The sequence below is a fragment of the Lontra canadensis genome, unplaced genomic scaffold (assembly GCF_010015895.1).
Source record: "Lontra canadensis isolate GAN:19392208 unplaced genomic scaffold, GSC_riverotter_1.0 scaffold55, whole genome shotgun sequence".
Classification (NCBI taxonomy): Eukaryota; Metazoa; Chordata; class Mammalia; order Carnivora; family Mustelidae; genus Lontra; species Lontra canadensis.
The window spans coordinates 3,913,595-3,939,716 of NW_022631049.1; the positions used below are offsets into that span (position 1 = coordinate 3,913,595).

Below are 26,122 nucleotides of genomic sequence, written 5' to 3' on the forward strand. Positions count from 1 at the left end.
CTGACGTTGTGGGGGCGCCAGCACCCTTGCCCAGTCCCGTGCGCCGCCAGGCGGTCCGGGGTCGCCCATTCCCCGCGCTCCCCCCACTCTGCCTGCCATAGGCCTGTCCGCCTCTGGCCTTGAGTCACTTCCCCCGCCATGCCCCACCCCACCCAGCTCGCCTCCCCTCCCAGGCTCCAGCGGCTCAGCCTCCTTGGCCCCGCGCCCCCACCCCTCTCCCCGCGAACACGCGGGCGCATCCTTCCCCACCCCCACCCCCACCCCCGAAGTGAGGCACTGCTGTGCTTTTGCACGCCCTGGGGAAAGTCCCCGGGTCACGCGGTTGTGTGTGGGGAGCCTGTGACGCTCAAGCTCGTCTCCACGCTTCCGCCTACAGAGTCACGACTGAGGACCGTGGCGGAGGTACCCAGAGCGCGGGCCGACCCCCGCCTGGCCACTAGAGTAGGCGGGAGGGCGCGCACGTACGCACGCACGCACGCACACTTCAACCCCCGCGCCCCTCGTTCCCCGGCTACCAGGCGCGCGGTCACGTGGGCCATCGCGGGGCGGCCGGCGCGGGAAGCCGCGCGAGAGCGGGCCGCAGGGTGCGTGAGCCGGCGCCGCCGCGTGACGTGCGCGGCGCGGGAGCCGCCCCTCCCGCACGGAGGAGCCGGCTGGCCGCCGCGGCGGCGTCTGGGTAAGCGACGCGGCCCGGCCCCTGTGGGCTGCTCCGGGCTCAGTCCCTCCCGCCGCGAGCCGCCCCGGGCGGCGGCCTGCAGCTGCGCCGGTCGCGGGACAGATGCAAGTAGCTGGGGAGAGGGGTGTTTTGGTCCGTTTGACATGTCAATCAGGGCGCAGGAGGAAAATGGCAACCGCGAGTGAGCACTGGGCGGAGAATGCCCAGAGCCGCCTCTCGCTGCCCGCAGAAGGCGGCTAAGGGGGCCTGACCCCGCGCGGGAACCCCCGACGGGCCCGCGGCGTTCCCCGGGCGGCCGCGCGAACCCTTCTTGCAAGTGGGCGGGTCTCCTGGTGCAAGCTGAGAGACGCTGCGGCCACTGTCCTCTCCCTTCCCCACCCCCGTTTGTGATTACCCCGTTTCTAGGGCAGGAAGTTCCTCCTCCTCCATAATTCATTTCTTTCCTTTTTTTTTTTTTTTTTCAGATTATGTTAATCTCATTCTGAGTAAATCCAGTTTTTCTTTTTAAAGTTTGCCGGATCGTTCACTGCTTCCCTAGCACTCGTTATTTGGAGAAACGAAGCTACTTAGCACTTAGCGCTGTACTTGGAATTTGACAGCAGCTACCGTGTTTCATTCAGTAACGCCCATTTCCCCCCCGGAAATTACATTTCGCATTCAATCTCTTGAGACTCAAGGGTTTTTTTGACAAAACTGTTGATTCGCGCAGGATTTTGTCAAGTGTGTAAAGTACACTTTGGGATGACAGATTTTAAAGCTGAAAGGGGCCTTACAGGAAATCCAGTTCATCCCTCTGTTTTACAGATGAAGACACCAGGCCTAACGAACGTGTAGCTTGACTGAAGCCCTACACACCTTTTGAGTAACTGGACTCCAGGGCTCGGGGCCTTGGTTACCACACCAGGAGCGCAGTGCCAGTTTAACCCACTCACTGTAGAGACAGTCTGCCAGAGGTGATTATACTTGGCTTGATTCAGATTATTGAGAAACAAGGCTTGGCCGTTGTGTGTTGGCTCTGGTATTTTAAGTAATGGGGTTGGCATTATCTTTAGGTGGAATAGATTGCCTATGATGTATTTGGGGGCTCAAAGCCCATCTTCTCCAAAATTCAGCCCTATTCTCTGTAAGAATAACCAACATTTGCAGCACTGGTTACTTCCTTAGGTTAAGGCATCAAAATTCCTTGAGCAATCTAGGTATGTTTTGATTAAGAGTAAACTATCCAGTATCAGGAATCAGTTCCTTAAGAGGGTGCAGTATATGGGGATAGCACTTGGAATAGATTAGTTCTGATGGCTGGGAGGTTATCAGGAAAGAGTGGAACCTGGAAGGGATGGTCAGTAACAAAGCAGGGAGGGGCCTCAAATGACTTGCTCTACCTTTTTGCCCAGCCCTTCTCTGAATGTCTTATTTGGAGGTAATGGAGATGGATTCAGCTCCAGTTGTTGGCCGTTTATTGAGCACCTGCAGTGGCTAGCCACTTTCATAGATGAATTCTGAGTACTTGACAAAAAGGGAGGTGGTATTGTCTCTATGTTACAAACAAGGAAACAGAGATTTACCTGGCTTCTGCGATGCTGTCATTTGCAGTGGAATTCAAGGCTAGATCATTTATCTCCCAAGTCCAGTCAGTGCTCTTTTGCATTTTATCTTGCTACCACTTCAAGCCGGGAAAGGGATGAGAGAATCGCCTGTGGCTGATTTATTGGCGCCTGTGGTTGCCCAGAGAGGCTGAGCAGGACTTTCAGCGGCCCTCTTTGCCTTAGAAAATGGAGCTGTGTGCTTCCACCCTATCTCCTGAGGGGAATGCTCAGGAGCCAGGCTGTCTAGCTGGGGAGGAGGGGCCCAAGAGTCTTGGCTGTAAAATATCCTGGCAAGGGCAATGCTGGGAAGTGTTGCATAATGCCCTCCCCACCACTGAACCAAAGTGATTTATTTACTATGGCCCGTAGGTGGTGCTTGACCATCTTGTTAAAGAAAAACTTGTCCTTTTTTGTAATAAAAGCCCAAAACAGAGTTGGGGGGATTTATATTGTTGCAGGGTTTTTTCCTTGTCTTAAAAAAAACAGTGCAGGTGCTCTTATCTTGATAAGTTATAAAGTACTTCTACACCACTTCCTGTGCCCCCTTTCTGCTTATTTATTCCAAATTGCATGGGAACTTCCATCTTTTGAGAGAAAAATGCTAAGAAAAATACTATAATTTATAGTTACAGCACAGGTTATGGAGTTAGACCTAACTTTTGATCGACACTTTATACTCTCTCCTAGTTGTGTGTTCTAAGCCCATGCCATCTGTAAAGTAGATATAAAAATAACACATAGCCAAGGTGAGGACTAAAAGAATGTACATAGAGCACTTAGCACAAGGCCTTGCATGTAGTATTTACTCATTATAATCGTAACTATTTGAACTAGAACAGTGTTACTCCCTCTAGGATAGGAAAGGTATTACTACTTGAAGGTGCTTAGGGAGAATAGAGGAAAAGGAAAGTATTTGAAACAAACATCAGTTTCAGGATTAGTAATTGAATTTATTCACACATCTGCTTTCCCTTTGTTTGCAGGAATTTTTTTCTTTTTTTTCATCTTAACTGAAGAAAAAGTGTTTATATTATTGTAAGTTGTTTCTGAAAATTCTCTAAATTATTCCTTCCCTGTACATATCAATCATACGATGACTTTTTGTTCCTTGTGAAAAACTTGAGGCACTTTAAGCAAAGGGCTTCATTAAGCCATCTGGATAACGTGTTTGTGGACCATTCCGTGGCAAAGGAAGTATTGGTTCACCTATATTCAGAAGTTAAAATTAGTCTTGTTTGTACTGTATTCTAGGTCTGTACTCACATTGTCGTTATCCAGCTTCCCACTGTCCTTTGAGTACCTTATTTTTTTCTTTCAGAAATGCAGTCATTACTTTTTTTTTTTTTTTTTAAGAAGAATCATTTATTTTCCTTCACAGGGTTCTGATTTTTTTAAGGTTCACTAGCAATTTGCGCTCACCGGTGTTGGCACCCTTGTTTGCCTGGTGCTGTGGCTTTATCAGGCATCCCACATGTTGGTTAGATGGTTAGAGATGTAGTAGGCTGGCTTTGTCTGGCAACAGGCAGGCCCCAAACTAACGTTTCCCTGTTCCGTTAAAGGTTTCTAGAGCATAACTGCTCTTCCTGTGTCATCTACCACGTCTGCTTCTTACCCTCTTCTCTAATATTTTCAGTGATTTTCGTAAGCAGATGCTTAGAATTACTGCACATTTTATCTCAATATTCTCAGATTTGAGATTTCCATATCATCTTCAGATGTTATGAAAATAGGCATATTGGTGTATGAGAGTAAATACCTTTTTTTCCTTAATACTTTTTTAGGAGAAGTCTGAAAATGGTATGTTCCTCTTCTGCCCCCAGTGTCCAATTAACTAGTTTGAGAGCACTTTTGTTTCTCAGAATCTGGCTAATTTTTTGTTTAAATTTACAATTAGAATTACAATTGTTGATTTTTGTTCATTTAATGTAATTGGTACAATTCCCACATTTTGAGCATAGCTTGTAAAATTGCTTCTTTTTCTCTGTAATTCTACAGTGTGAAATATTCTCTTTATTTTCCTTGGTTTCCTTCTAACACAATGGTTCCTAACTGAGGCGTCATATTAGAACCACCATCCTTTTTAAAAAAGGATGTGAGGGGTGCCTGGGTGGCTCAGTGGGTTAAGCCTCTGCCTTCAGCTCGGGTCGTGATCTCGGGGTCCAGGGATTGAGCCCCGCGTTGGGCTCTCTGCTTAGTGGGGAGCCTGCTTCTCCCTCTCTCTCTCTGCCTGCCTCTCTGTCTACTTGTGATCTCTGTCTGTCAAATAAACAAATCTTTGAAAAAAATTTAAAAATAAAAATAAAAAAGGATGTGAGACTCACTCTCAGCAATTCTGTTTAGCTTGGTCTAGGGTAGGACACAGGCATCAGTCTGCATTGAAAGTTTTACAATACAGTCAGTGATAAGAGCTACTATTCCATGATAAAATGATCTCTGCAAACATTCTTTCTCTAGGTTATAAAATGTTATACCTCCATAATCCTGTGAAAGTATGATTAAAAAGTTAAAATCATTGTATAAAGTCTGTTATCATGTGGCACTTTGAATATTTCTTTTACCTTTGTATTTATAGCCATGAGTAAGTATCTCAAAAAAGGTGCACATATTCCTCTGCCAACTTTTCTGTCTCCTTCTCTTAATGATAATTTAATAATAAAGTCACAGTGGTTGGAACCACAGAGAAAATATCTAAGACTATTTATTTTCTACAGGAACAGTTGTCTTAGTCCTCTTGTCCCATTTTTATTAAAGATTCTACAGCCTGAGAGAATGAAAAGCTATGTATTCCAGGGCATGGTCTGGCTTCCATAGGTCTGAGAGTCCAGTCTAACTAATACAAAAGATTTTTTTTAATAAGTAAAAATCAAGAGATGTTAAATTTCAAGTTAACTTTGAATTAAACAAAAATGGATACTGGTATAAAGCTGTTGTAGTTTACTTAGTTTGAGCTAATCCAGAGTTACTGCAATTTAGTTAGTAAACAAGGTTTTGTAGTCTCTCTTAAATATTAATATGAATTCTATTATTATAGTATAAATATCACTTTGATAATAGATACAGCATTTTCAGATGAAGCACTCTTTCATTTTGGCTTTCGTATCTATAATAAAATGATAAATTATTTTTTGCATCTCCTCTCACATCTTAAAATTTCCACCCAAAATTCTTTTCTTTTAAGATTTTATTTATTTATTTGAGAGAGTGAGAGCATGAGCAGTGGGGAGAGGGAGAATCAGGCTCCCCGGTGAGCAGGGAGCCCTGACAGTGGAGTTCCATCCCAAGACCCCAGGATCATGACCTGAGCCTAAGGCAGATGTTTAACCAGTCTAGGTACCCACGTGCCCCTCCACCCAAAATTCTTAAATAAAACTTCTGAGATCTTTCTGTATGCATAGGAAGCTTTAGCTGTTCCACATACCAGAGAAAATAATACGGTCAAAGAAATGATGAACAAAGGCTACATGAAAAACCTAGCTAATAAATTTGCCAAGAAGGTTGTATTAGAAAATGTTTTTAATAACTTTGCGATGGATTGGCTCTATTGACAGATAAAATCTGATTGTGTTGCCTTAAAACATCAAAGGTCTGTTGTTATACAAAGAAGTTTGAGTGAACCTGTTATGTATCTAAGTTGTGGGTTTTTTTTTTTTTTCCTTTTAAGCATATCTGAATTTGTTTCATTTTATAAACTTGGAAAAAATTTCCCTTTATTCGCTTCAATATATTTGCAAAATCTGCCATCGGTATGTATGTTAAAAGTTACAGATGGGGATTTTGAAGAAAGGGGATGAGTTAAAAGTCAGACTCAAAATACTACCAGCACCATTATGGCTAGTTGTCTGACTTTGCGTACCTCTCCCACCTTCTCTGAGCCTTTGGTTCCTCAACCATAAAATGGAACTAATATCATATCTGCTCTATTACCTCATAGGATTTAAAAAAAGATAGCATAGGGCAGAGATTCTCAAAGTGTGGATCAAGGACCCCCCAGAGGTTCCTGAAACCTTTTCAGGATCTACAAGGGTCTTGCTTTTGAAAGGCCAAAATCTCTAAATATACTTGAATTAAAACAACTTGTGGCAACAGATTGAACACAGAAATAAAGAACCCAGCTGTATTTTTTAAAGCGTGGTATGAAAGAGTACTGTAAAATATAAAACAGTGCTACTCTTCCCACTTACAAAATATATGTGGTTATTTTTTAGAAAAAAAATGTTAAAATATAATGGGTTTATTATTATTTAAAATGAATTAAACATTTTTAAATGTCTCACTTTTTATATGGTAAATACTGATAAATACAACCCACATAAGCAACAGCTCTTTGCAGTCCCTAATGCTGCTCTTAAGAGTGTAAGTGGATCTTGAGGCCAGAACTTCTTAGAAGTGGTGAAGGGTAATAATAATGGCTGAGTAGTTCCTATCGGGACAGTTCTGAACTAGAAACTACATTTGACCCTTGAACAGCGTGGGGCTTAGGGCCACCAACCTCCCTGCACAGTCAAATATCTGCATTTAACTTGACGCCCACCCCCAGCCTCCCAAGCTTAACTACTAACAGCCTACTATTGACTGGAAGCCTTACTGATAGCATAAACAGTCAATTAATGTAATTCATATGTTACATGCTTTATATACTGTATTCTTAAAATAAGCTAGAAAAAAGAAAATGTTATTAAGAAAATCATAAGGGGCACCTGCCTGGCTCTGTAGAGCGTGTGGCTCTTGATCTCTGGGTGGTGAGTTCAAGCCCCATGTTGCGCCTAGAGCTTACTTAAAAAAAAAAAAAAGACAGGGAAAGGAAATCATAAGGAAGAGAAAATACGTGTATAGTACTGTACTGTGTTTATCCAAAAAAAATCTGCTTATAAGCGGTCCCATGCTGTTCAAACTGATGTGGTTCAAGGGTCAACTCTATAAACTTGAAAAAAAGCTTTAGAAACCACCGGATGGCGGTTGAAAGTGACAGAAATCAGGCAGAAACTGGAATGAAGTCTATGCTTGGAAGAATGGAAGAGCAGTGGATGATTTTTATGGCTTTTTCCTGAGAGAAGTCTCCAGTTGGTGATAGGAGGAGCTGGCCAAACTTAGGTTAATAATCCGTAATCTTACTTGCTTGAAGAAAAGAGGACAGAGTTCAGAGTGACCACACAGCTGGAAAGAAAAGGAAAATCCTAGAAAGGATGCTGGGGGAACCCCACATATTGAATCTCTTGCCAACCCCTAAACTTATACATATGTTGAGCTTTCATACAGCACACCAACAAGTAAAAAACTAAACCAAAAGAGAGGCAGGGTTTGAAGTTTAAGTCTAGCCAAGTTAATTGTAACAACAAAGCAAAACCATCAGTACTTTTTGGGAGAATATCACAGAAACTAGAGTCTTTACCACAGTAATCACAATGTCTAGGATATTGTCCAAAATGAAACAGGAAACTATCACCCTAATTAATGGAAATTAACTCCAAAATGACCCAGAGGTTGGGTTTGGCAGAGATGTAGAGCAGCTATTACAACTCTGCTTAAGAATGTAAAGCAAAATAAAGTGGTAATGTGTCAACAAATAGGAAATCTCAGCAGAGAAATAGACACTAAAAAGGAATGAGATAAAAATTTTAGACTAGAAATATAAGTGAAATTAAAAATTCACTGAATGATTTTAACAAAAATGACAGTGAACTTACAGCTTAATGGAAAGTATCTCACCTGAAAAAAAATATTTTAATCCCTTTATGCCTTAATTTTTTTTTAAAGATTTCATCTATCTATTTTAGAGAGAGAATCCCAAGCAGACTCTGCAAGGAGTGTGGAGCCCCACATGCGGCTTGATCCTGTGACCCCGAGATCACAATCTGAACAGAAACAAAGAGCCAGACACTGAACTGACTGAGCTGCTCAGGCACCCCTGAAACAGAAAAATTATTTGATGTGAAAGTTCTATATAAACTTCATCACTGTAGGGATGCCTAGAGGGAGCCAGCTGGGTGGCTCAGTCAGTTAAGCTTCTGCCTTCGGCTCAGGTCATGATCCCGGAGTCCTGGGATCGAGTCCTGTATCAGGCTCCCTGCTCTGTGGGGAGTCTGCTTCTCCTTCTGCCTATCGCTCCCCTGCTTGTGCTCTCTCTCTCTCAAATAAATAAAATCCTTTAACTTCATCACTATACATTAGCAGCAGGGATTTTTACTCTAGGTTTCTTTCAAGGTCTAAACTCAGCTCTTCCCTCAGCATGTGGACCGCCTTCATAATGTATGAATCAAAGCCATGGACAGAGTACTCTCCCATTCTCTCCTCACCTCAGCTGTCTCCTTGCCACGGTCAGAAATAAATCTCTCTCTTCTCTATGGCTGACTGCTACACTGTGCTTGTGTTCCTTCTGGCTTCTGGAGATGCCACCCCGCTTCAGCCTGGAAGTCTTCTCTGAGCGGAAGCTCCCTATCATCAGCGTCCTATCCTATCTGTACCTGCCCTTTATGGCCTCTGCCGTCTAACATTCCCTTGCAGTGAGATATTTTGCTCTTGATGTTTTCCCAGACTATTGTCAGAGGTCACCAGAAATCTCTTAGTCACCACGCTTGGGGTGTTTATAATAGGCCTCATCCCCATGTTTCTCTGCAGTACTTTCCACCAGAGGTGGACCACTCCCCACCCAGGTTCTTGCCTTTCCTTTACCTCCCCCCATTGCATCCCCCACTCAATGTTGATAAGTTTCCTTATTACTCTTATGTCTTTTCTGTGTTGTTTAATGGTTCATTTGTAGCTTTTTTCCCCCCCTCTTATTTCACTCAATAGTCCCATCCACTCCTGGTGGCTTCAGCTATGTAATTACAGAGGACCTCCTCTCCCTGTCTAGCCCTTTCCTGCATAGTGTCTCCATTGATCACTAAATATTTCTACTCAGATGCACTGGCGTGAACACCTTGAACTCACTGTGTCCAAAATGAATTTTTTCTTTTATGAAGCCAGTTTCTATGCCTCTTTGCTGGCATTCTGGAACATTGCCGTTACATGGATACCTACCACATGACAGTTACTCTGCGAATAGGACCTGAAGGGATGAATGAATTCTTCCAGTAACCCAAGCTGGAATTCTGAGACTTGACTTGGACTTTATCTTCTCTGTGGCTGACCACATCCAGTCTGGCTGCCAAACCATGTCAGTTGTATGTCTGGTATATCTCTTATATTCCTTCATTTCCACTACTGTCCCTTGGATATTGCAGTGGACTTCCTGCTGGTCTTTATTTCTCCATACCTTTCCCTTGCTAATCTTTTTCTGTGTCTTGCTACTAGAGTAACGCTGAGTCACAGGCATGATGATGATGATGATGATGATGATGGTGATGGTGATAATTGGTATTTACTGAACACTTATTGTGGGCCTGCCTCACTATTTCTATGTGTTTATATGCATTTTCTTATTAAATCCAAGTAACAGCCTGTGAAGTAGATACTGTAATTATCCATATTTTGTAAGTAAAACCAAGGACCAGAGAATTAAGCATCTTCTCGAGATCATACAGCTAAATGACAGAATTGGAATTTTATTCCAAGCTGTTTAATTCCAGAGCCCAAGCTGTAACTACTATGCTCTTCTCCCTCCTGCAAAAACGTCTTCACACCATTCATTACAAACACAACTGGAGTACCTTTCAGTTTTACATTCGGTACCTTGTGTGAGCTGACCACATCTCTTGTTACTCACTCACTTTTGTTTTTTCTGTGCCAAACTGAATTCTTCAGTGACCTATATATTCACACTCCTCCCTGTAATTTTATTCGTTCTCTTTTTTCCTGCCTGGAAAGCTATGTTCACCTTCTGCCTCTTCATCTAAATCCAGTTCAAATGGCTTATTTTTCACTGGGTTGCCTGATACTGATCTCCCCCTGACAGCATGTTCTCTGAACTGCTCTTATGACATTTATCACTTTTACTTTTTATCATAATTACCGTGTTTTATGTTTTGTCTCCCCTATTAGCCTGCAATCTTCTTTTAAAAAATTTTTAATTTAAATTCAATTTAATTAACATGTACTGTATTATTAGTTGCAGACGTAGAATTCAGTGTGTCATCAGTTGCATATAACGCCCAGTGCTCATTACTTCAAATACCCTCCTTAATGCCCATCACCCTGTTACCCCACCCACCCTCAGCAACCCTGTTTTTCCCCCATAGTTAAGAACCTCTCTTGGTTTGCCTCCGTCTCTATTTCCCTCTTATTTTATTTTTCCTTCCCTTCCGCTGTGTCCATCATTTTGTTTCTTAAATTCCACATATGAGTGAGATCATATGGTATTTGTCTTTCTCTGATTGACTTATTTCGCTTAGCATAATACTCTCTAGCTCCAACCACATCATTGCAAATAGCAAGATTTTATTCTCTTCCTGTGTTTTGGTAATTGCGGACATTGCTGCTATAAACATTGGGGTGCATATTAGCCTTCAGTCTTCTTAGTTGCAGCATGTATGTATTTTTCTTCTGTCCCTATGCTTTGTATAATGCATGCTTTCAAATAATTTTTCTTTATTAAATTTCTCTTCAAAAAATGTGTTCAGTAAGTGAAGAATTTAACTGTTACTCATAGACCATTAACCACAAGATTTTTGTATATGTGGCTTTTTAGTGTGCCCTGTCTCATTTCTATGTGGTTCAATAGTTCATTATACTAATGCACATATATATATATATATATATATACATATATATACATATATATGTGTATATATATATATATATATATAAAGCGTGTGTATGTGTATAGATAGATCTGGTGAAAATGTTTATGATCTGAGGGTTTTTTTTTTTTTCTTAAATAGTTCGTAAGGCTGGTTTAAACTACTTCAGTTTGAACCATTTCATTGAATCTAAGACACATGTTTTTCACATGGTGAAATCTCTAGCATACAGTTTTATTTTGTTTTTTAAATCTCTCTATAATAAATTGGTGGTGTTTTAGAATCCAGGTAATGCAGCAAATAGAAATAAACAGTGACTTTTAGTTAAATGGCCTTTTGGAACAATACTTAAAATTTGGAGTTTCGTTTATGTTCAGGTCTCTGTAGATTCTGATATTTTGTTCACTCTTATTTCATCATTGCTTAAAGCCTTTATAATGAGATGGTAAGGAGTAAGGGTTTGGTTTTGTTTTTTTTTTTGTTTTGTTTTGTTTTTTGGTTTTTGGTTTTTTTTTAAGATTTTATTTATTTATTCGACAGACAGAGATCACAAGTAGGCAGAGAGGCAGGCAGAGAGGAGGAAGCAGGCTCCCTGCTGAGCAGAGAGCCTGAGGTGGGGCTAGATCCCAGGACCCTGGGATCATGACCTGAGCCTAAGGCAGAGGCTTTAACCCACTGAGCCACCCAGGCACCCCAAGGGTTTTGTTTTTATTTATTTTTTAATTGGGGAGGTTTGGGAGAAGATTAATGTTTGAGTAAGTAGAATTTTAAAAAGTAATATATGAATAGAATTAAAAGCAAGTTTCAGGATTTCTAAAGTATTATTTATATAAAATTTTAAAACATGCAAAATAATACCATACCTCCTTAAGGGATACATACAGATGCAGTAAGAACATGATGATGTTACAAGACAGTCATAAACCCCAAAGTCTGGATGGTGATTACCTTTGGAGGCAAGGTAATGGGTAATTAAAATGAGGGAGAGATGGCTGGCTGGCTGTGTTTGTCTCCTTGGCTCTGTACCTATTTGTCTATCTGAAATAACTCATAATTTTTAAAAATGAGGGGAAAAGGAATACATGTTGGGATGTACTTGTGATGTTAAACTTGAGTAAAAATATTTAAGTTTGGGGTGCCTGGGTGGCTCAGTTGGTTAAGTGTCTGACTCCTGATTTCAGCTCAGGTCATGATCTCAGGGTTGTGAGATGGAGCCCTACATCAGGTTCCACGCTCAGCATGGAGTCTGCTTAAGATCCACTCCCTTTCCTGCTCCCCACCCCCAGCTCACTTGTGCTCTTTCTCTCTCTCAAAAAGAAAAAAAAAAAAAGATTTAAATTTAAACAGTACAATTCCCCCACCCTGCTCCCTTGTTTCCCTCCCAGAAGTAAACATTTTACTCGTTTCTTTGAACCTTTCCAAAGATGTGTACATAAACAAGACTATATTTCTGTATAAATTTCTCTGCCACCTTTAAAATAACCACTCCAGGGGCACCTGGGTATCTTAGTTGTTGGGCATCTGCCTTTAGTTCCGGTTGTGATCCCAGGGTCCTGGGATCCAGCCCCACATCAGGCTCCCTGCTTGATGGGAAGTCTGCTTCTCCCTCTCCCACTCCCCCTGCTTGTGTTCCCTCTTCTGCTGTCTCTCTTTCTGTCAAATAAATAAATAAATAAAATCTTTTAAAAATAAAATAACCACTGTACCCTCTTTTGCATAAATAGTAGTCTTCTCTGTACGATTTTATGCTTTGCATTTTTTACTTAATATATCTTGATACATCTTGATATCTTGATATCTTGGTATTTCATATCAGTACATTGAATATATAGTTTTAATAAAAATAGATTTAGCCTTATATCAATAATAATTACTTTTTTGTTTACCAATTATAGCCTAGACTTTATTCATTAATAAGTATGTGTTTATGTATTAGATTTGTGTAAGCAAATTAAGCAGCAGGAAATCTGGGTTTCTCCCTAATTCCTCTTTCCAGACATTCTTGCGGCTTCCTGAGGTATCTTGATGTAGAACCTGACCATTCCCTAGGCATCTCCAGTTTGTGGATCATGTTCTCTCTGGAAGGTGGAAAGGGAGGACATTTGGGTTCTGGAGCCCAGTGTCCAGGTTTGAATCCCCTGCTCTGCCACTTACTGGCAGTGTGACTTGAGTAAATTAGTTCTTTGTACTGATTCAGTTTCTTCATATGTAAATGCATTGACTATCCCTTTCTTGTATAGTCATATTGAGAACTAAATGAGTGAAAAGTGCCTGATACACAGGAGGCACTATAAGTGTTAGCTGGTTTTATTGTATTGATCACTCAGCTGTCTGCTGCCCAAGCTGTGGCCAATCTCCAGACAGGCAACCCCACAGTCTCATCACTGACCTCTTTAGACTTTGGTCTCTGGCTAGTGAGAAAACTTCATTCTCTTTTTTCAGAAGCTGCTCTTTTAGAGAAGGATCTCCCAGCTGGCCAGTGATGCCCTATATACCACAGCTGCCTTCTCCTTAAGGCACCGGGGCTGTCCGCACAGTTGGGGTTGAAGCAGAGCCTCCCATCTGCCCGGAATTCTTTGCACTCTTGATTGCCCTTGCTGCTCACACTAGACTTCTCTGCCAGAATTCTTCTGCATGTTTTTCCTCATATGTGATTTTTCTCAAGACCAGTGGTCCCACTCTCTATTGTTCCTTCAGGAGCCTCCATGCTTGTATGTGTCTGAATCCACTTAATATCAGGGTTTAGGCTCTTTCCATTGGGTCCCCGGGCCTCATATGTAAATCAGGGGATGTGGCTTGATAATCTTTTTTAAGGGCTCCTGGATATATTGTGACTGATATGTTTCCCAAACATATTATAAGATAGTTAGGAGGCCAATGTCCCCCGAGCACACAGAGGATCCCTACGGAGCAATGACTGCTCTAGGCCAGCCAGGGCAGTGGTCTGATATGAACAGTTATTGCTAACATTTGAGTAGCAGTTTCCATTACAAGGTGCTTTTCACATAACTTCACTCATACAGCTCTGAGGAAGGGGTCCATATCTCATTCCCATTTTCTCGTGAGGAAACAGGGCTAGAAACGTGGTCACATTGATTAAAAAAAAAAAAAAATGGACAGGCCTTCCTTTTGCTTCTGTGTCACTCATACCAAACTATCTTCTTACCAGATGAAAAAGACCATATGTTACAGTTTTAGCAGAATTGATATTTTTATAATGGGGGGTTTAATGTTAGCTAGGTTTGGGGTGAAATTAACAGTATTAAAAACTATTGAATAATCTCATTTAAATTTAGGTCTCTTTGTACTCTGTAGGTTTGTGTGAACTGTAGCTAATTTTGTTTAAAAAAAAAAAATTGTCCTTTTTCTCAGAGCCACAATGGACACGGCTAGCCATAGCCTTGTCCTTCTGCAGCAGCTGAACATGCAGCGAGAATTTGGTTTTCTGTGTGATTGCACAGTTGCCATTGGAGATGTTTACTTCAAAGCCCACAGAGCAGTGCTTGCTGCTTTTTCTAACTATTTCAAGATGATATTTATTCACCAAACAAGGTAAGGACATGGTTTTGTAAATCTGAAGTTTTTAATGTGATATAGCTAAGCCTTATTATAACATCATTTGGGGGACTCTTTATTATGGGGTCACCTTAAGAAAAAATACGTATTTTTTTGCACATCCAGTAATTCATCTCAGTATGTAGGATCCATGGTGGAAGGTAAAAATGAAAACAGTAGTATAGCTAAAATTTGTTGAAGGCTTATCCCATACACAAGCACTAAGTATTTACCTAATGTACATTCTACTATTATCCATACTATTTTAGAGAAAAGGAAACTGAGCCTGGGTCAAGGAATTGGCCCATCCAGGATTATACAGCTAGTAAGTGATCCTCTAATGCAGATCTGTGCTTGGATCTATTTTCTGACTCATTAGATAGATATCTTTTCTATAATACTTTCATAGCAAGGGTGTAATGTCATAATTCTACACACCTTATATTCCATATCACAGTTCAAAAGACATTTGTTTCAAATACTTTTTTCAGAAAGTGTTTTGGTTTTTTGAATGTGGGTTATCCCAGCACGACAGGTATGTAGGGAGTGGGCAGGGACGTCATGTCATACTCAGCTTCTGAGCTCTTAAAGAATAGCTTTAATCCTTCGTAGGTTGAAGGTGATAGAATTCTCTGTTGTTGTTTTTTTTTAAAGACCTTTCATGAAAAACTTAGAGGAGTCTAGCCTCAATTACACATTTTCATTTCCCTTCATCCTTTTAAATATTTGTTGGGTACTTACGTGTCAGCACTATGTTAGACCCCAGTAACAGGCTAGGATGCTCACTGTCCTCAAGGAGTTCATAGTTCAATAGAGAATACATGTAAAGAAGACAATCGCGATGTAATTGATCTGCCTGTGCCTCAGTTTCCTTCTCTGTCAAACACTGGCATAGTATGTAAACTTAACCAATGGTGTTGAGATTAAATGGATTAATAATATTAAAATGCTTAGAACAGAGCTTTGCTCTGTCAGCTACCGTTATCAATAATTAATGTGATACGTCTATAATAGAAGTGTTGTATAAGGTAGAGTGGAGTGTCAGTAGCCCTATTTTGAGGAGGTTGGAATAGGCTTTACAGAAGCCCCGGATCTTGAAGGATCAGGAGGAATTTTTTTCAGATATTGTAAAGGAATGCAAGAAGGAGCATTGCAGGCAGAGGGAAAAAGTGTATGAAAACATAGGCAGACATGAACTGGGCTAGTACATTCAGGAAACAGAGTAGACCAGAATGGTTGGAATGCATGGCACAAAGTGGGGAGGAGGTTGGAGTGGGAGATATGTTATGGGTAGTGTCAATGTAGAAACTGGATTAGAAACCGTGCCTTCACCTCAGTCTTGTCTAAGAGCTAGGAGTTGGTTCAGCTCCCAAAAACCTGTTCGTGTGCCAGGCACCATGCTAAACTAAATCCAAGAGATACAAAGGTGTCAGGCCTGGCTATGTGGTATCTCTGTTGAACAACTAAAAGTCCTCAGATAACAGCGCTGTGCTGATATATAAAACCCCTCCCATAGACCCTGGAAGTGGGTGGGTGAGAGCTAAGAGTGAAACCCGAGAGGGAATCCTGAGATATGGGGACTAAAGAAATGGCTTGCCAGCATGTGACACCCGGTGCATTCTGAAGCAGACAGGAACATTTGCTTCAGGGAAAGTAAGTCCATTGACTGGGACCGTTGTTTCTCCAACACTCCCCTCAGGTTCTCTTTATCCTAATTTTGCAGGGTATTTCCTGATTTCTTGTTATGCTGTTATTTCTATTATCTGAATTGTAGATTCATGTTTAAAAATTGAGCTTGGGTTATTTTGAAGTTTTTCAGTTGTACCTATATTCAGTTGTGATTTAAAGAGTAGATACATTACTATAGTTCGGAAGCCAAAATAAGGTTAGTGTAACTTAAGTTCCAAATATTACCAATTTTAATGGATTCTTTTAACATTTTAAATATTTTTTATTTTAGTAAAATATAGACAACATAAAATTTGCCATTTTAACCATTTTAATCATACAGTTCACTGGCATTAGGTACATTCACAGTGTTGTGTAACCATCACCACTTACATTTCCAAAACTTTGCATCACCCTAAACATCAACTCTGTACCCATTAAGCAATAACTCCCCATCTCCCCACCTCACCCCAAGCTCCTGGTAAACTCTAACCTACTTTCTGTCTCTCTGAATTTGCCTATCCTAGATAATTTTTATAAGGGACATCATACAAAATTTGTCCTTTTGTGTCTGGCTTATTTCACTTACCAAACGTTTTCCAGGTTCACCCATGCTGTAACATCATTCAGAACGTCATTCCTTTCTTTGGCTGAATAATTTGCCACTGTCTGTATATGCCACAATTCGCTTATCCATCCGTCTATTGATGGATGCTTGGGGTTGTTTCCACCGTTTGGCTAATGTGAATAATGCTGTGATGACCATTGGTGTCCAGGTGTCCGTTGGGTCCGTGTTTTCAGTTCTTTCAGTTGTGTATGCAAAAGACTGTTAGGTTCCTTAAGAGGAAGGTTTCTGTTTTCTTCATCAGGTTTCTCCTCCCTGGCACCTACTATAGTGCATACCACTTAGGAGTCACTAAATGTTGAACTAATCAGAATATCTGTGTGTGTTTCTTAACTTTAGCCAGTAGGTTGAATACATGAAGACTTGTTGCTGGGCCATAAAGCTGGTGTGCTATGAATGTTTAATTATCTGTTGCTATATTTCATCAAGGCAGATTGCTAAGTCTGAGCTTCTTAGGAAGAAATTGCATTAGCCTACAACTGTATGCTGCTAACTAAAAGGCCAGCTGGTCATTTTATCTTGTGTGGGTCTGTTTTTTGTTTTGTTTTTAACAGTGAATGCATAAAAATACAACCAACTGACATCCAGCCCGACATATTCAGCTATTTGTTGCACATTATGTACACGGGGAAAGGGCCAAAACAGATTGTGGATCATGGTCGTTTGGAGGAAGGGATTCGATTTCTTCACGCCGACTACCTTTCTCACATTGCAACAGAAATGAATCAAGTGTTCTCACCAGAGACTGTGCAGTCCTCAAATTTGTATGGCATTCAGATCTCAACGACACAAAAAACAGCTGTCAAACCAGGACTGGAGGTCAAAGAAGCTCCTTCCAACAACGGTGGCAACAGAGCTGCTGTCCAGGGTGACCACCCCCAGTTGCAGCTCTCTCTTGCTATTGGGCTGGATGATGGCACTGCAGAGCAGCAGAGGGCCCATCCTGCCACCCAGGCCTTGGAGGAGCACCAGAAGCCCCCAGTGTCCATCAAGCAGGAGAGATGTGACCCAGAATCTGTGATCTCCCAGAGCCACGCCTCACCCTCATCAGAGGGGACAGGTCCCACTTTCACCGAAAGCAGTATCAAAGTACACTTATGCCATTACTGTGGGGAACGTTTTGATTCCCGAGGTAACCTAAGGCAACATCTCCATACCCATGTGTCTGGATCCCTCCCGTTTGGTGTCCCTGCTTCCATTCTGGAAAGCAATGACCTTGGTGAAGTGCATCCACTTAATGAAAATAGTGAGGCTCTTGAATGCCGCAGGCTCAGCTCCTTCATTGTCAAGGAGAATGAGCAGGAGCCTGACCACTCAAACCAGGGGGCCACAGAGCCCCTGCAGATCAGTCAAGTGTCTTTGATCTCCAAAGACACAGAGCCAGTAGAATTAAACTGTAATTTTTCTTTTTCAAGGAAAAGAAAAATCAGCTGTTCCATTTGTGGTCATAAATTTCTCCGAAAAAGCCAATTGCTAGAACACATGTATACGCACAAAGGTAAATCGTACAGATATAACCGATGCCAAAGGTTTGGCAATGCGTTGGCCCAGAGGTTTCAGCCATATTGTGACAGCTGGTCTGATGTCCCCCTGAAAAGTTCTCGCTTGTCACAAGAACAGTTAGATTCATCTTGTGCCTTAGAGTCAGAGCTCCCACAAGAAAATGTGGACACTATCCTTGTGGAGTAGCAGTTTCTCCTTCACGACTTTTATATCCATTCTGAAAAAGAAAATTCACATGCATTTTTATTCATAAATTATTTTCCTCCTCAACTTCTTTTAACTTTTTTCCTTACCATTGATCCAGTTTTAAGGTTGTATATATTAGGTCTTCTTATTGTAAGATACATATGGCTATTAAAAGGTAACCTTCAAGTAGAGTTATGAACAATCATAAATCACAGTTCAGAAATCAGAAGTCAATGTAGGAACTATGGAACTTTAGAGTTAATATTTATAGAATTTTTAGGTTGTAGAATCAGTAAAACCGAGTTGAAAATGAAGTAAATGAAATATTTTTTAAAGAATATTCTAGACTATCAGTTTTGGCTAATTTTTCACATGAATACGCCACTATGAAGACTATTTAAAAATATTTTTGGCCATATAGGAAGTTAACGTTATTTTAATGCACAACTGTATGTTATAATGTATACAGATTTTGTTTTAAGGCATAGCTATAATAAATCAAAAGTAGCTTTAAAATCACTTTTTACTTATTAGCTCTGCAGCATCTTACATGGCTTTTTAAATTTTTTTTACATTGAACATACCTCATTTTTAATAAAAAATATTCTAGTGAAAAGAGAGGAAGGCAGAGGACTCAGACATTAAAATAAAGTCCTACAGAGAGAAATAGGAAGATACCTAGATAGATAAATGTAGAGACAGATTCAGATAGATCTACACTAACACCCAGTGTTGTTACCGTAATCTAGAGCATTCTTATAGACCGTAAGAATAATTTGAGATTTTTTTTTTATGACCAGAGATTTACATCAGTGTTAAAGAGGAAAATGATAAAATATAAATTACCTTTCTACTCTCAATGTCCGAGGATTTTCTCGGCTGCCCGAGTTGATGTTAATTTTCTAGGTATCACTTGAAAAAGTTGTTTTTTCAATGACACAGTTTTCATTTTTTCCTAATCCATAAAACTAGCAGTGGATACAGTCAGTGTCCTAGAACTATGTCTGAAATCCATGATAGCTTTTCCTTTGTGAATAAACTTAGGTCCCTTTTATAGCAGTGAAACCTAAAAAGCTATAACCTCGGAAAAATTAAAACTGATGGACTAAATGATAGATTCTCCTGCTTTCTGTGGCTGGGAGTAGCTGGTCAAACTTTTCCACAAAGGATAGATCTAAACTCTTTCTGAAACATTTAAATTTAAAAGATTAGATAATCCAGAATAACAAAAGAGAGAAGCTTTGAAACAGCCTCATCTTTTGGGTATGCTGCCCCGTTCAAAGCCTCATAGATATGTTAATAGATCTGGTTTGTGAAGCTTAGAAATTAAGTATATGCAGAAACTCTGAGCTCCTTTATGATGGTATCCTTCTGAGGACATCTCCTGACAGTGTCAGGGTTTAGTCAGAAGGGAGCTCAAAGACTAAGCTAGCTCATTCAAAGGGCACAAAGATTTTCTGTGGGTAAACAGTAAGGTTCTTAGGTCAGTTATGAAATGATAAGTTTTTCTTGAAAGCTGAATGAAGAAACCAGTGGGCATTGTTTAAGGTAGTTGAGTTTCTGCCTCAGACAAACGACTAAGGCTTCCTGGGGTCAAGACTGAGATGTGTTGCTGCTGACACAGGATCAGTTATACTGGGAGTGGTTAAAAACAAATGTGTTGCTCCTTGGGGTCAGAACTTCATTTAATCTTTAGTCATTCAAGCAATTTATTCAAATTTACACTTCCCTCAATGATTCCGTCTCATAAGATGAACACAAATATTAACATTGATTTCATGTATTTTAGACTATATATTCCCTAGCCGCCTTCAAGTAAAATTTTACTTTTCTCAGGAAAACAATTTTTCTGATTTCTTTCTTCTCTGTTCTTACCTTCTTGCCCAGTCGTTGGTCCTTAACACAAGAAATGTGTAGCTAAAGGGTGGATTTAGGGTATGTATGAGTTGAGGAATAGAGCAGCAGTGTAGGGCAGGGTCTAGAGAAATTCTAAGAGTTTTGCTATGGCTGATTAGCCATGGCAGACAACATTCATTCAAAGCTGAAATATATCTCCATGTGTTGGGTGTTAAGAACATAATGGTTAACTGTATTTTTATTCTCATTCATATAGTTCCTTTTGATATTAGAAATTCAAAGCAAATGTTCTTTCTTTAGCCTTTTTTTTTTTTTTAAGATTTTATTTTTTAGAGAGAGAGAGAGAGGGAGCATGAGTGGAGGGAGGGTCAGAGGAAGAGGGACTATCAAACTCCATGCTGAGCAGAGAGCCCGACGTGGGGTTCCATCCCAGGACCCTGGGATCATGACCTGAGCAGAAAGCAAATGCTTAACCGACTGAGCCACCCAGGTGCCCCTTTCCTTAGTCTTCATAATAGTCTCTCTGTTTTAGGAAGTGGAAAAATGTTAACTCCATTTTATAGAAAAATAGTCCCAAGAGGTGGGTTCCAGAGAACCAGTGAATAGTGCTGTGGGGACTGACCCCAGTTTAATTTTTTTCATCATTTGACAGACCTATTTTTAAAATAACTATGATTAATGAATGCTATGCCCTGAGTGTATTTTTTTAAGACATGATTCCTTACTAAGAAAATCTTACTTTGTATAAAAAAGGTTCTTGCAGCTAAAATCTTTAGTTTTGACCATGTCATCTGCAAAATGGAGCTATAATTTTAACCATATAGTACAGTTTGCATAATGATTACCAAGCTCTTCAAACAGGAAATGCTATATGCACCTTAATCAGTATATTAGGCAAATACTAAACAGACATTTTCTTCTTGGATCATCTTAGAATTTTCCCTTCTTTCCAGATACTCCATATAGTTGTCTTCTGAAGAAAAACAGACTTGTTTCAGTATTTGTTGCTATTAGTATATTGTCACAACTCTAGAACTCCTAAGTGCAGTCTGCCTTATACAAAAAGACAAAATTTCTTGATTTATGTCTCTTGAGATCATTATTTCATGCTCTGTTTTTCTGATTTCCCATTTGTAAAGTGGTTTTAAGTAATACCTACCTCACAGGCGTGTTGTGAGGATTTGTATTAAAATTTTGTTAAGTTTGGGGCTCAGTCAGTTAAGTGTCCCACTCTTGATTTTAGCTCAGGTTATGATCTCTGGGTCTTGAGATAAAGTCACATGTTGGGCTCTGTGCTGGGCATGGAACCTGCTTAAGATTCTCTCCCTATCCCTCTGCCCCTCTATACCCTTCTCTAACAACAACAACAACAACAACAACAACAACAACAACAACAACAACAAAGTGTTAAGTTCTCTTGGTTATTCTTAACAAAAAGCAACCATATAAAGAAAACTACATTTGTTCTATAGCTAAACTTAATAACTTCAGGATTCCAACCTGTAAACTCTAGAATATCATAGAACAGTCATTTATTATTTAATACTTAATAATTAATTGACACAATTCTTATTTTTTAGAAATATTTTGGAAACAGTAATGTTGCTGGAATTTCTTTTCTACTGTAGTTTAACTGTCAGTACTTCTCTTTAGCCTTTAGGAAGAAGGATATTAGTTCTTTGGCATTATAGGGAATAAACCCTGCCAATTTCAGCCTCATGGAAAGTTCCCCCAAACATATTCTTTACATATAGGAAAAGGAACAAAAGCAATGGAGAAAATATCATTTTCATTACTTTGATGTAGATCATCTAAAAAGTAAATGGGGACAAGAAATAAGAGTGGGGGGTGCCTGGGTGGCTCAGTGGGTTAAAGCCTCTGCCTTCAGCTCAGGTCATGATCCCAGGGTCCTGGGATCGAGGCCTGCATCGGGCTCTCTGCTCCGCGGGGAGCCTGCTTTCTCCTCTCTCTCTCTCTGCTTGTCTCTCTGCCTACTTGTGATCTCTGTCTCTCAAATAAATAAATAAAATCTTTAAAAAAAAAAAAAAAAGAAAGAAGAGTAGGGATAATAACATAGTAATTCATAATTGGAAGTAATTCCTAACAGAAAGGCCTCACTTTAAACAGAAGGAAATACATATTAATCATGGAAAAAGAGAGTCTGGAAAATGGTACAATTCCATTGATGTTTATCTGCACAGGCCAATTCTTACTGTTGTAACCCAGATCCTTGACAAGTGTGTCATTTTTTAGTAGTAATTGAGGTAAATAAGCCACATGAAGAATTTTTATAATGTAATTTGTGTCTTTGTACGTTTGAAACTAAATGTAGTTCTGTGGTATTTTATTATAATTAATTTTTGAATTCCTAAGAGTGAAATCTAGAACTGATCATTCTCTGCTGTACTTCCATGTTTGTATGGTTGGACTTTTTGAAAACTGGTAAGATTATACAGTCCCAAGTCTGGATGTCTTAAATGCAAGGAATCACAGACTGATGTTTGTCTTTGAGACCTGGAAGAATCCGTTGTTTCCGTGTGTACCTGTGCCACACTCGGTTACTTAGGAGACACCGCTCCAACACACTGGACATGAGCTGCCACCAACTCTTCTGTCTGGTGCCAAATAAAGTCAATTAGTCAGACTAGATCAGATAGCAACTTAAACTCGTTTCAGAGAAACTGGATTTCAAAAACGTGTGCAATAAAAAAGACCCAGTGAAGAAATCTTCCAAGAACAAGTAACACATGGCGAATCCGGGAGACTCTGGTGAACAGTGCGTGTTGTATGGCTGAGCTCTTCCACCTTATGGACTTTGAGTTTGCTTCAGAAACATTATTTTAGAAAGTTTAGTATCCTCTATTTGGAATGAAAGCAGTGAATTTCATGTATTTTATCATGACAAATAAATTAATGTGACTTGATCATAAAACCTTTTTTTAGTCCCACTTACAGACTGTGTTCTCATTTTGCAGCGGGGTCTGCCCAATGTTGTCATCCTAGCACTGGGGTCAGTATGTCTCTGTGCCAGGTAACATCTTGGACGAATGAGGCAAAAATGCATCACTGAGCCCCATTCTTATCAACGGTAGTGTGAATAGAAAATTGGTGTCCTACTCAAGTGCCTTCCAATTGCCATCTCTGGAAAGAAAGGTAACTTTTAGCCACTGCCCAGTAGTTCCCTGCTTTGCTTTCTTCCTTCTTCCCTATTTACTGTATTTTCTCTAGTAATGTAATCAACAACAGTGGTTCTTAGCCGGCGTATGTTCGTGTTCTACAGAGAAACAGAACCAGCGGTTATTATGTACAGAGAGAGAGAGGGTGATTGATGAGAGAATTGGCCCACACAAATCTGAGGCTGAGATGTCCCAAGATCTACAGCTGGCAAGCTGGAGACCCAGGAGAGCCGATGGTGTAATTCCAGTCTAAAAGCCAGTAGGCTCAAGTCCCACAAGGCCAGGAGAAGACTGATGTTCCAGCTTAACGGGCAGGAGAAATTCCCTTTGATCTCCGAGGGTCAGCCTTTTGTTCTATCTAGGCCTGCTGCTGACTGGATGAGAGGCACTCACTTTAGGGAGGGCAATCTGCTTTCCTCAGTCTACAGATTCAAATGTTTATCTCATCCAAAAACACCTTCCCATTCATGTCCAGAATGTTTATCCAAATATCTGAGCACCTGTGGCCAGGTGACACTTAACTAGACACACGGTGATCCCTCTCACTGTGGGGACATTTTGTAACAGAGCTGTTTTCAGTTGTCACAACTGGGTGGGGTGTGGGGAACGTTGCTGTTGGCATCCAGTGGGTAGAGCCTAGGGTTGCTACTAAGAATCTCCCAGTGCAGGAGACAACCGCCCCCGTCCCCACCCACAATAAAGAATTATCCAGCCCAAAACATAAGTAGTGCTAAAGTTCACGAGTCCTGGTCCAAAAGCTTAAAATAAGTTTTGTGATGGTTGTCAAGGACTAAGGAGTACTTACAGAGTATGAGATGTGTTAGTTCAGAGTTAAACTCTATTGGTATTATCTTCTATCCTAGCTCTTAAAAAATCTTTAAAAAAGGATTAAAAATCAGCCATATTAAACAGTAAGGCAGTTTTAGATCTATTCACATAATGTTTGAATTTAACAACTGTGTCTCTCACAAGGTCTCTTTGAAATTAAAATGTGATTGTAGGTTGTAATTTGTGTATATTTTTAATTTGGCCAAAAGGTGGCACCAATGTATCTTTTAAAAATCTATTTTACGTTATGCTCAAATTTCGCGTCGCTGTTTAATTCACTATTTATTTAGTACTTAGCTACTCCTGAATCTTGTTTTATTTTGTGATGACTAACAAGACTTTTTTTCTAGAATTCCATAATGTGTCGGGCACCTCTTTGTTTTGACATCCCTCTTTTTCTTTTTAAGATATTTATTATTTATTTATTTATTTATTTATTTATTTATTTATTTATTTGAAGGAGAGAGAAAGTGTACCCATGAGCGGGGCGGGGGGGAGCAGGGGGGGCGGGGTGCAGAGGGAGAAGTAGACTCCCCGCTGAGCGGGGAGCCCAGTGTGGGACTCCATCTCAGGACTGTGGGATCATGACCTGAGCAGAAGGTGGACACTTAACTGACTGAGTCACCCACCCAAAGGGGGATGCCCGTTGACATCCCTCTTTGATCAAGAAGCTTCCAATTTACATGTAAATATTATTTTTAAAATATAACATTTGTTGTGGTTGTTACATGAAGCATTTCTAAGCATTCTTTGCAAGTGTTTAACAGTAAGACCCTGGAATTTTAGTCCCCATCTCTTCATTTGCTCTTTTAATGAGACATCAAACTGTTTTTGGTGTCCTCCCTGATCAAGAGATAAATCCAGGGACATTTGAATAAATATTCCCTTGTTTCTTGCCTCCTGTTTCCTTTCTTCATGTTCACAACCTGTGAGGTTGGCCTATATATTATTTTCTGGAATTTCTTTTTCAACTGTAGGTCAATAACTGACTGTCTAAGCTGGCAGGGTTTTTTGTTTTAAGTAATCTCTGTACCCAAGGTGGGGCTCAAACTCATGACCCTAAGATCAAGAGTCACATGCTCTTCTGAGTCAGCCAGGTGCGCCTAAATTGGTATCCTTTATACTTTTTTTCCTTCACCTCCTGCCAACAAGTTCCATTTTCTGAGAAAGTTGAGACCTTCTTTGATAGCGTTCTTTTGCCTTCAACTCTTCTTGCCTTCCAGTACTGAGTGAATGTGGTGTGCCTCTTTTTCACCATCATTTCTGGTTGCAATATTATTACTCTAGAACTTCGTACCTAATCACCAAATGCTTTTCTTAAATTCATTTTATAGCTGAGTAGCCAATTTGGAGAATGAGCCCGTCTCCTCTCACATAAGTTATCATCCATTGCTTATACAATGTTGAAACTTTTTTCATTGAAACAACTTAGTGATGTTGTCTCAAAACAATAGAAATAAAATATCTTCCCTTAAACTATTGGAATGTCCTTCCCTGCTGTGGTGTCCTTCCCTGCCAGAAATCTGAAGGAATAGTAGTACTCTGGGAAATGTCTGCACAGCCAAATTGGTCCTTGCTCTCCTGGGGACTGGGAGAGAGGCTTGTGTGGGAAAGAAGCCTGAGAAGGAGACCCTCATCAGCTCTAGTTGTTACTCCTTGTCTGGTCTGAATTTCTGGACCATCCATGTTAGATTTGTGTGGACCGAATAGGCCCTGGCAGAATGAGGTCTTGTGAATTTAGTTTTGCCACATTTTTCTGTAGTGAGAGCCTTATGGTACTTAGTTCAAAC

The 26,122-nt window shown here is 40.3% G+C and overlaps 1 protein-coding gene across 5 annotated transcripts; it reads left to right on the top strand.

Moving 5' to 3' along the window:
* Positions 1–379: 379 nt before the first annotated feature.
* On the top strand, positions 380–20,494 carry ZBTB25 (zinc finger and BTB domain containing 25). 5 transcript variants are annotated; one of them, XM_032875216.1, is made up of 4 exons: positions 552–676; positions 1,481–1,629; positions 14,307–14,486; positions 17,337–20,494. In XM_032875216.1, the coding sequence occupies exons 3-4, from the start codon at positions 14,314–14,316 to the stop codon at positions 18,469–18,471; spliced, it is 1,308 nt and encodes a 435-aa protein (XP_032731107.1). In that variant the 5' UTR covers positions 552–676; positions 1,481–1,629; positions 14,307–14,313; the 3' UTR covers positions 18,472–20,494. The 5 variants fall into 5 exon arrangements, with proteins under 5 accessions (XP_032731110.1, XP_032731107.1, XP_032731108.1 ...); XM_032875219.1 differs by lacking the exons at positions 552–676; positions 1,481–1,629 and adding an exon at positions 380–402; XM_032875217.1 differs by lacking the exon at positions 1,481–1,629 and having other exon boundaries at positions 565–676.
* The last annotated feature ends 5,628 nt before the right edge of the window (positions 20,495–26,122 follow it).

Coding starts and splice junctions, on each gene's coding strand:
- ZBTB25 (XM_032875219.1), top strand. CDS start 14,314: ATGGACACGGCTAGCCATAGCCTTGTCCTTCTGCAGCAGCTGAACATG. Junction 14,487..17,336: donor ATATTTATTCACCAAACAAG/GTAAGGACATGG, acceptor TGTTTTTAACAG/TGAATGCATAAAAATACAAC.